The 11,238-nt window shown below is 24.7% G+C and overlaps 2 protein-coding genes across 6 annotated transcripts in view; one reads left to right on the forward strand and one right to left on the reverse strand.

Annotated features, from left to right (window-relative positions):
- The window catches only part of kibra (WW and C2 domain containing protein kibra), a 42,411-nt gene extending 35,486 nt beyond the window's left edge, over positions 1 to 6,925 (reverse strand). For 2 of the 4 annotated variants that reach the window (XM_086903258.1, XM_012495155.3), the window contains exons 1-2: positions 5,661 to 6,925; positions 4,994 to 5,222 (exon numbers count right to left, since the gene is read on the reverse strand). In XM_086903258.1, coding sequence (XP_086759384.1) covers positions 4,994 to 5,121 — 128 coding nt within the window. In that variant the 5' untranslated portion in view covers positions 5,122 to 5,222; positions 5,661 to 6,925. Of the gene's footprint in view, positions 1 to 4,993; positions 5,223 to 5,556 lie in introns of all 4 variants that reach the window. The other 2 variants (XM_086903257.1, XM_003689596.4) reach the window with 2 other exon arrangements.
- On the forward strand, positions 6,892 to 10,255 carry LOC100868825 (protein FAM114A2). 2 transcript variants are annotated; one of them, XM_086903259.1, is made up of 5 exons: positions 6,892 to 7,105; positions 7,872 to 8,891; positions 9,033 to 9,628; positions 9,735 to 10,052; positions 10,130 to 10,255. In XM_086903259.1, the coding sequence occupies exons 2-5, from the start codon at positions 7,877 to 7,879 to the stop codon at positions 10,202 to 10,204; spliced, it is 2,004 nt and encodes a 667-aa protein (XP_086759385.1). In that variant the 5' UTR covers positions 6,892 to 7,105; positions 7,872 to 7,876; the 3' UTR covers positions 10,205 to 10,255. The 2 variants fall into 2 exon arrangements, with proteins under 2 accessions (XP_086759385.1, XP_003689677.1); XM_003689629.4 differs by lacking the exon at positions 6,892 to 7,105 and having other exon boundaries at positions 7,541 to 8,891.
- The last annotated feature ends 983 nt before the right edge of the window (positions 10,256 to 11,238 follow it).

Raw genomic sequence — 11,238 nt, forward strand, 5'->3', positions numbered from 1 at the left:
TGTAGTTATATAGTTAAAATAATAAATAAGATTCTTATCAGAAGCTAAAGTTAAAGTTATATATCTTTAAAAATATAAAAAAAGAATCGGAATTAAAATTGGAAATGTTATCAAACTGAATATTTTATGTTCGATGCAATAAAAATATGATATCTATTTTTAAAATAAAAAAGAACATAAATTAGAATGAAAATTATCCAATCGTTAAATTTCATTAGTTTCGCTTCTGTTTAAGAATATTGGAAAGCAGGTGTGGTTATTTATTTCATGATTAGATGAAACACACGGCCCTGAATGTAACGTCAATCGCGTAGTATAAGCATGTATATATGGGCATGTAAATTGCGTAGGTATTCTTCGATTATATATCTAGCTTTGACCCATTAATTGAGTATTAATGCGTAAGTTGAATATTGATCACATTTTCATATTTTTATCTATTCAACCTATTTTTATAAATCAATTCGACTATTGAATATTATTAGCTACTATTACCAAAAAAAAAAAAAATTAGGCAAATAATCTGGTTATTTAATATTTTTAATTAAATACCATAATCGTGATGTTTATTTTTATATAATCATGTTTATACTATGATAACTTTGAATATTTATTCTATAATCTAACATTCTATATTTTATATATTTTATACTTATTTTCATTGTTTTATTTTAAATAGAAGTAAATAATCAAAAAAAAATGTTAAGTGATCATTAAAATCGTTTGCAATTTTATTAAAATGCCATTAAATCTAACAAAAAATAATAATTGAATGAATCTTGATATACATATACACATATGCAGAAGAATTAAAACATTATCCTAATGATTTCTTATTTGCATTGTTTTATTTTTTAAATGAAATATCTGTTGCTTTACTGATTTTTGCTTCAATATTGAATGATCGTATACATGATATATTTCCAAAGTGAGTTTTTCGATATTTTATTTTGAAAAAAATTCATTATTTATTTCCAATTTATTTTCCACGTATCTTTCATTAGTTTGTTAGATTTAAAATGTTAAAAGTTTATCAGAATAAATAATTGCAAGCAATAGTAAGAGACAGTTAATCAAATTGGTGAAAATATACAAAAACGAATTGAAAGCATTTAATTGCGACGGGCAAGAAGAATATTCTACGATGGGTCACGTAGAGGCCGGTTAAGCATATAAATCGTGATTACGAATGATAGCTGAAAATATTTCTAACGACATAATGACTGTTTGCGTTGATGGCGAGACGGTCGAGTTGCCGAGTCGTTTTGAAACGTGTTCGAGCGTAAAAATTCCAAGAAGAAAATAATAGTACTCAGCTTACAGGAATCTCTTTGCCTTCATTCTCTGTACATGGATGTGTCATAGCCTAAGAATGTCTCGAATTTCCAAATTTGGGAACATTGCTTCGTAATTCGTGCCATGGCTTTGGTCATGCATGTGTGTACGCAATATCATGCTGTCCATCCCTTTATTTCTTTGCGCTAACAATGATAACTTCGTAAATTATATCAGAAAATTTTGGTCAAATTCAATTTCATTATAATTAATCAATATTCATATTTTTATAAATATGTTAAAACAAATACTTTTTCTTCTTTAATTCAAGTAAGATAAAAAATCTAATTCAAACTATTTTAATTCTATTAATTTGCAATTATAATAGCATAAGATAAATTCGAGAGAAATAAATATTATTTTCTCAATGTTTCTTTGTATAATGAACATGAATTATAATATAAAATTTATCATACTTAACAAAAATAAAATTTTTAACATAATTTCTCCCTTTAAATATTTTATAACTTTCGCTTAGAATAATTTTTCGAAATCCAAATCACTATTTTTAAAAGGATATAATATAATAATATTTTTTTAAATTAGAATATTGCATAATGCAGGCGAGAAACAATTGTTATCTCTTTTTTTTCAGAATATTCTTCCAGTCTTCGTATAAAGAAATAATTTATGTTTCATTTTATATAAATATAATCAAATAATTAAGATCGTATCGAATTTCAAATAAGAATTTAAAAAATCAACTTATATACTTATAAATCTATAAACAATCGCATATTGAATCGTAAATTCATGAAACGATATTGTATGTATATACGAATAGTTGGCATCTGCTCGACATCGAATTCCAACCAAAAGAATGCGATGGAGAGGAAGAGAGACAGAGAGAGCAGTTGTGAGCATGCGCGCTTGTGAGAGATCGAAAGAATTTTCCTAAACACAGATGTCGAGCAAATACCATACATTGCAGTGCATAAGGAACGCACAGTAAGAAACTGGACGAATGAAATAAACGCGAATTCGATTCAAAAAAGAATTTTTAAAAAGAATCAGAGGCGAGAGGCAGTGAGAGAAACTAAGTAATTTCAGAGAATGAAATTTCGAGATTTCGAGGAACGCGAAATTTCGTCATTATACGAAATAACCGTACATCGGTTCTGTTGTTCGCGTGCCAAATGTGCAAACGAAAACAGCAGCAAACATAGATCGTGTAATTTGTGCTCAAATTTCCGAACGATAATTTGAGTGAACAAATATTGATTTTATATCAGTGATATTTAAAATATAAAATATATATATAGTTTTCAATTTGCATTATTTTTATATATAGATATACAGACACTGATGGTATTAATATATTATATTTGAATTGATCAGTTAAACAAAAAATTATTTAAATATAATATTACTTGTGTACTGTTAATAATGAATTGCTTATTGCGATTTATAAATATATGAACAATCTCTCCGTAACAAAATTTATTTGCACAATAAAATTTATAAAAAATTTTATATATTAAAAATATTATATTTTTGTATCACATTAATATTTAGATTTTAATAAAAAAATATTTATTTATATTATTATATTTTCGTATTAAATAGAATAATAAATTTAAATAATTTTTTTATAAAGTAAAAAAATGTTAATATTAATGTTAATAATTTTATATTATATACATTATATACATTATATTATATTATATTATATTAATATTATTCATCAAGATTTAAAATTGTTGCATCAAAACAATTCATTTGTAATATACACTTAATAATTTAAATAATAATAATTAAATATTTATAAATAATAATTAAATATTTAATAATTTAATAATAAATTATTTTATTTTATTATTTTTTTAATATTATAATTATAGAAAAGTACTCCAAGAATTTGTTTAATATTTTTTTCATTTTTTTAAAATTAACAAGATATTATAAAAATATACATATAGGATTTTAAAAACTTGAATTTTTTGTTAAACGAAAGAAATATCTTTCATGCTTAATGTTATTTATTGTATAATGAGCTTCTATATAAAGTGTATTATACTACTCTTTGTATTATAATACTCTTTTGATAAGCTGAAAAGCTAATTGTTTAAATTTTTTCATAATATTCATATTTTTTTTTATTTTGGTAAATAAACTATAAAACTAGAAAATTTAATAGATTTTATAATTATTCAATTTTTTTTAAGTTTCAATATTAATATGTTTCAATGTTAATTCAACTATTAATACACTTATTCATATATATATATATATATGTAAAATATAATATTTTATATATCTCAAATATATTTTCAAATAATATATTTTTAATTTCTTACATAATATTTTATATTTTTTATATAAAATTTTTTTTAAGCATCATCAAGTAAATATGTATAATTATTTCGAAACAAAAAAAAAAATTAAATGAAAAGAAATATGCATAACGAGATTGATGCTTAATAACAACATCAAAATCAGAAGAATAATACCCTTGTACCAAAGTCTATTTTTAGGTACGGGTCAGTTGCATGTAGTAGATACATATACATATACCGGTTAACCCCGTAAGATGGTTCACTTATATTACATCGCTCTGCGATTACACGTATATACATTAATCTAAACAACGTGAACACGTGGAACACTATGCTATGTAAACCAGTTTTATAACAAGATTTTAGCTTTTTACTCGATAATAAGCATTATTCGTTGGATTAATTATGAGATTAAAATTTTATTTATTTGTTCGTTATTTCGACAAAATCAAAAAAAAAATTTTATATAATTTTGCATATTAAAAATATTAATATTGCTAATTGCATTCCAATATCAAACAAGTAATTGAATAATTAACTAGAGAAATTGATTCAAATATAATAATTCAACATGTAAATTATTATACCACATGTATTAATTAGTATTTAATTTTTTTCCTTTTTTATTTATTATCAAAAATAAGTAACAATTAATCAATTAAAAGAAAAATGTCCAAATTATATACATTTTTATATATTTATTTATATAAAAGAATAAATTTATTTATATAAAAATAAATAAATTTTATACCATAATAGTAAAATAATAATAAAAAAATAATGTCCAAATTATATACATTTTTATATATTCATTTATATAAAAGAATAAATTTATTTATACGAAAATAAATAAATTTTATACTATAATAATAAAAACTTATTATCAGATTCAATGTAAAAAATTTTATGTTTTTAATTGCCATAATTGCTATGAATTAAAATACAATAATTATTAAAATGGAATTTTATCATCAAAATGTTGAAATGAATAGTAGTTTTATTTTCGCATGCGACCATGGTCACCAGATTTCTCGAGTTTTTCATCGAGAACGCGGCGGCCCTGGCGACTGGAATGCGGGCGCGGCGAGTCCTCGGTGTATGAATATACGCATACACATAGTTGATACACACATTTAAGAAACTTAAGGGGCGCTCACACGAGGGCAATATAATTTTAAAAAATGAAAAATATTTCGTGTTCCTATTTATATGTATCTATGAATACATATAATATATGTTAATTATTAGAAAATTTCGTTCGCTATGTATAAATTCGCAAAAAATATGATCTTGCATAAAGACGCACTTAATTTCATATATATATACTCGCTATTTTAGCACGTGTACGCATGCATACAACATATACATAGAAAATGGCATACCTGTCTCTAGGATCGATCCACGTTGTTTTTCTTGTGTTATGATCGATGAAATACACTTTTCCATCAAAATCTTGTGCGACGTCCCACCCTTCCGGAAGCGGTATCTCCCCATTCCGTCTCCTTGGCATATTTCACTGCGCTCTAAATCCATCCAAAACTCTCTATCACCGACCAGTCGACAGGCACATATCTGTGCGCGCGAGCACATACTCCCCGTGCCACATACACGCTGTATTGATGAAAGAGAAAGAAAGATAGCTAATGTAAGATAGACAAAGAGGAACAATCGAATATTGGTAAAGAGAAGGCATACAATAGTAATACACACTGATATACCAATATATACAGTAGAATGGAGATAGAAAGGATGTATTGCATACCACATACGCACACATGCATAATATACGTATACCCGCATATACATATTTCATCGAAAAGAAAGAGAAAGAGAAAAAAGAGACAGAAAAGAAAAGAAAGTATATGTATATATGTGTATATTCATATATACAATATGTAATATATATAATATATAGTATATATTACATATATAATACTTAGCATACCTTGTCGCTTATACACGCGCGCACACACATACACATTATATATCACACACGCGCACATTCTCTCTCTTTCTTTTCTTCATGTACTACTCCGCCATCATGAATACCTCATTATCATGAGCGGAGTGACGTCAGAGTCCCCGCCTTCAGATTCCTCTCGAGCGGAATTCCACCGTTAACATAGCTGGCCGTCAAAGAAAAGTCCACTGTTGATATCTTGCCTTGAGACGATACCGTGGTTCTACATTTGTACAGGAACATATATGTACTCGTTATTGTAACACTTTTTTCTTTAAATTTCGCACTGTCACTTTGTAATATCGCAAAAAAAAAAAATATAGCACAAAATTTTTTAAATTGCTTTCTTCACATCACTAAGAAAATTAAATTTAGTAAAAGAAAAACACTTTCACTGTCTTGTCGTCTCACTTATAGTGCACTTTTATTTACACTCTTACCCTCTATTTATCTCGACCTTGGTTTTACGTATCACGTGTATAATGTTCTTTTTACACATTTTTCGATTTTTATTGTTCTCATGCAATTATTATACTTTTACACTATCAAAAAATAGGTTCACTCTAAATATATTTACGATATTGTTCCGATACATAAACGCCAAACATTTGTAAATATGATTCAGATGTAGATTCCATTGGTAAATTTAAAGACAAAAACTGGTAAATTGTTCCGGTATGTAGGAATCACGTTCTCCTTTTCGAGTAGCAGAAACAACGACTTTCTGAGAGTAGAGACAGGGCAGCATCTGCGGCTGCGACCCGCTTTAAGAAATGCACACTAATGCCGGTACTGTCGCGTACTTACATTTCACTATGCTTCCTTTTTCTTCTTACATTAAACTTTGCTTTCGTCGTCTGTAAAAGATATAAATCAATGCGACGTTTCTTCTTGAAGGAATGTCAAAATTCGCTTTATGTTCCCCCACACGTTATTTCATTCCGTTTTTACTTACACAGCAGGACACTATTACGATTACTGTAAGACACTTTTGCTTGTTCATATGTCGAATTAAACATGGCTTCGTAAGAATTGTACACTTTGTCAAGTCCGTTGTTTCAAGTGCAAAGAATACGCGCAAACTACTCTTTCGTTTCAACGATATTACAACCTCGCGCCAACTACAAGCATGTTGAGTGTTTGAAACATGCCACTGAACGTTCATACCGTGTGCGCTTGGCAATGCTTCTCACTCACTCTCTCTTCCTCTTCGCCTCAACGCGTACATCGATGAGAACCGAACGTAATCCCTTCCCAGTTTCATATTCTCCTTCTTCTTCTTTCTTTCTCTCAAATTACTCTTTCCACAGACTGAAAGCTCTCGTGTCTCTGACCGCTGTGCACGAACGACGACGGGAACAGACGAACGCGATGCCCTTTCAATAGTTTCGCATATTTTCCGTTATATTGCATTGGCGGCACCACCATACAACTTCTATCGCAGGTGCACTCAAGATTATTGAACATCCGGGACGAATGAGTAAACTGATAGTAATCCGTCGATGCCCCTTAGAGAATGTCTCATAAGCTGATGGTATTCGCATATGCTTCCTTTTTACTTTTTTCGTTATTATTTTATACTTAATATATAACTTCCAAATGTCATCAGAATTTTATTAAATTTTTTACTTAAATTATTTATTGCTGTTTAATCTTATTGTTTTGTTTTAATAATAATTTAATTTGTATATATTATTGGAGTAATTATATAAATATTATTTCACATTTTTACGATTTTATACAATTATTAAAATTTTTATTTTATTATAATTCTAAGAATAACATTCTAATATTTATAATATGGAAACATATTTTTAATATAATTTTTATTCGATCAAAAATATGAATATTTAATTATACTTAAAAATATATTTGATTTGTAGAAGTTCATATTTGCTTTATAATTTCTATTTCTTTTATCTTATTTTAATAAAAGAAATATTAAAATTAAACGAAATTAAAGTATGTTTCAAAATATTTTATAAGTGCATTCAATTTTATAATTTACAAATTTGATATAAATTTTACAAAATAGATATGTAAATTGTTACTTACTCTGTAAGAGACATGTGACGTGTACATATATATATATATATATATATATATATATATATATATATATATGCATTGTACAAATATGGACGAGTATTCTTTAAAAACGATAACCTTCTTAATTCAAATTTTATAAAAATTATACAAAAATTGAAATCAAGATTATATCGTAAACCTATTATATACAAATCTAAAATTATCTAAATTATTTTTGATTAAGAAACAATAATTTAGTGTTTTATATTAAGTTAATATGGCTACATCCGAGAGTGATGACTTCGAAAGTGCTGACGAGGAAATGAACCATGATATACCAACAAAGAAATGTATTCAAACACAATGGAATTTACCAACAACAATAGATTCAGAATCTGATGATGATACAGAATATGTACCTCGACAATCACATACAAATATATCTTTTGGTAGAGAGAAAGAAAAATATTGTTCAATGATAGATACAACAATTGACAAAAAAATTTTTGATAAAGATATCAATATTAGTGATACACATAATTATAAACATGAACAACCAATTATGAATATTGACAAAACTTGTGATAAAATTGATGAAGATATTATAATTCTTAATTCCAAGAAAATAGAAGATCCACAGACCAATATTGATACTATAAATTTAAAAGTGAAAAATAATAATAAAATAATAGAATTAGATAATGAAATAGATACATCTCTTGAAATGAATATTAATATGAAATTATATTCTGAAACATCTAAATTTAATGAGAAAGAAAGAATTCATAAAGAACAAAAGTTATATAAGAAGAAATTAGGAACTAAAATTATACCAAGTATTAATCTTACAACTAATACAATTAACATGAATACAAATATTAATGAAAGCAATATACCAATGACAAAAGAAAATATTATGTTTGATAAGACAGATGAAATAACTGAGTCAGAAATGCCAGAAGAAATGAAATCTAATAAAACATTCAAAGAAATATTTAAACCTCAAGGTTGGGAAGGACTTGGAGATGCAATTGAATTACCAGAGGAATTAACTGAAGAAAAATTGCAACCAGTATTAAAAAGATTATCATTGTCTGAAGAAACCGATAACTCTTCAAGTTGGGGTTGGGCTAATTGGGGTGTAAGTTCGTTAATTAATACTGCTACTGCTGGAGTTTCTACATTAACTAGCCATGTATCACAAGGACTTACACTTTTAGAAGAATCTATAACTATATCTGAAGAACCAAAATCTATTATTAATGAAGAAAAACAAAATAATATAGTTAATGGTATTATGTTGTTTTATATTCAATTCTACTGAATATGCTATATATCTATTTATGAATGATATAGGATAAATATATTTAATTGTATTTTTAATTAGCCAAATTAAATTATTATATTTTGATTTTAGTTAACTTAATTTCCAGATGATAATAAAAATGATCAGTTCAAAGAGCAATTATCTTTTGGATTTGGAAATTTTATATCAAGTGTATCATCAATAACAAAACTGGTTGAATCAACTGGAAGCAAAGTTATGAGTGGAGGATTAGATACATTAGAAGCTATTGGTAAAAAAACAATGGAAGTCTTACAAGAAGGTGATCCAGGATTGAAGAAAAAAAGAGCTTTTTTTATAAATGAGCCAGACAAGCCAAATTTATCTCAGATTCTTCGAGAAGCTAAAGAAAAAGCAGACAATGTTGAAAAAACAATTGAAGAAAAACAAAAAATGAGAAAAGTACATTTTGAAAGTCTTTTTGATGATTATCAAGGACTTGTTCATATAGAAGCATTAGAAATGTTATCAAAACAAAGTAATATTAAAATACAACAGCATTTGAATAGTTTAGATATAAATGAATTAAATTCTGTACAAAAAATGTTGGAAGAAGTTGAAGAACTATGTGAATTAGGAGAAGATGAAAATGATGATGAAACACATGAAAAAGATTTAAAATGTAAATTAAAACAAGCTACTTGTGACCTTGGAATTAACATTACATATGATAAATTGTACGAGGTAAATAATTATTATAATTTCTATACTATAAATAAATACATATAAATTTACTATTACATATAGGATACATTATACAATATATATAAAATTAAATATTATTTTTTAGATTTGTCAAAACTCACAAATTTATACAACTCAATCTATGACATATACCAATCAAGAAATATTTGAACATGCTATTTCTATTTTGGCACAATTTACAGCAGTTTCTGTAGAAAGATTTCATAAAACTGCAGGATTACTTTTAATCAAAGAACATCGAAGCACTGTTAATGAAACTGATTCATTAGTTCAGTTAACAAATATTTTGTCTAATCAAATTGGAATATTATCTAATACTTACTGTAGTATTTTATCTAAACTCGCTGAAATTTCAGACAAATCTGATAATATTAATTCTAATATAACAACGATTTTTATGGAGGTAAAAAAATACTCTTATATATATATTATTATTATTATATATATGTTAAGAAATTAATCTTTATTTTTTCTAAATAGGCTTCAAATGCAAGTTCTTATATTCAACATGCCTTTAAATTATTGATTCCCATTATCCAAGTTGGTGCTATATAATGATTATTAATTATATTTTTTAATATTTGAATAAATATATATATATATGCAGTCTTTCATATATTCTTAAAATAAACAATTCATTTATTTGCAATATTAATCCAAATAATTTTTAATTTTATTATATTGCTTTTCTAATATGTTTCAAATAAATAAAAAAATTTTTAAGTATGTAATATGTCAAAAACTTGAAAATAAAAGAAAAATATAAATAATTTTTATGTAAATTGTATAAAGTTATAATTATATATACTATATATAACTATATATAATATAAATAGTTTTGATAAAGAATTAAAATTTTGACATAAAAATATAAATAGATATTCTTATAATAAAATCACATTTTTTACATTTCTATCATTTCATCATTCAAATATCATATATCAATTATAATTAGGATTAAAAATTAATATATTTTATAAATGAAAAAATTTAATATAATATAAAATATATCATGTTGAAGTAAATAGAAATCAGTAAAATAGTAAACATGAAATATTTTTAATAATTTGTTAAATCTAAATAATTTCTGTTTAATTTATTCTTTTTAAAAAATTATATTCTAAATATTTTAAATATTTTTAAAATATTTTATGAATGTTTTTGATTTATTTTTAAATTTTGTATTTAAATTTGAACTAAAATAAAAAAATAATTATAAAAAATTTTTATAAAATAAAATTAAAAATTTTACATGAAATATATTATTTGTGCATGAAAAATATAAATATAAAAAACAATAAAGTATAAAATATTTAGATATAAATAAAATATTTATTCAAAAGATAAAAAAGATTTTTAAACTTCTTTTTTGTTGATTTATAATACTAATTTTTAAATCTTTTATGATTATGACATATAATCCTTTTATTATTCTTTAAAATATATAACTTACTTTAAAATAATATTTAAAAGAATAATTATTTAACTATAATAATATTATGTATTTTTAAATATGGTTATATTATTCAACATATATGAAATGTTTATAATTATAAAAATTTAAAAATTACACATATTTTTGTCTTTAT

Source organism: Apis florea, unplaced genomic scaffold (genome assembly GCF_048593485.1).
Source record: "Apis florea isolate Af1SG1 unplaced genomic scaffold, ASM4859348v1 contig_2291_pilon, whole genome shotgun sequence".
Classification (NCBI taxonomy): Eukaryota; Metazoa; Arthropoda; class Insecta; order Hymenoptera; family Apidae; genus Apis; species Apis florea.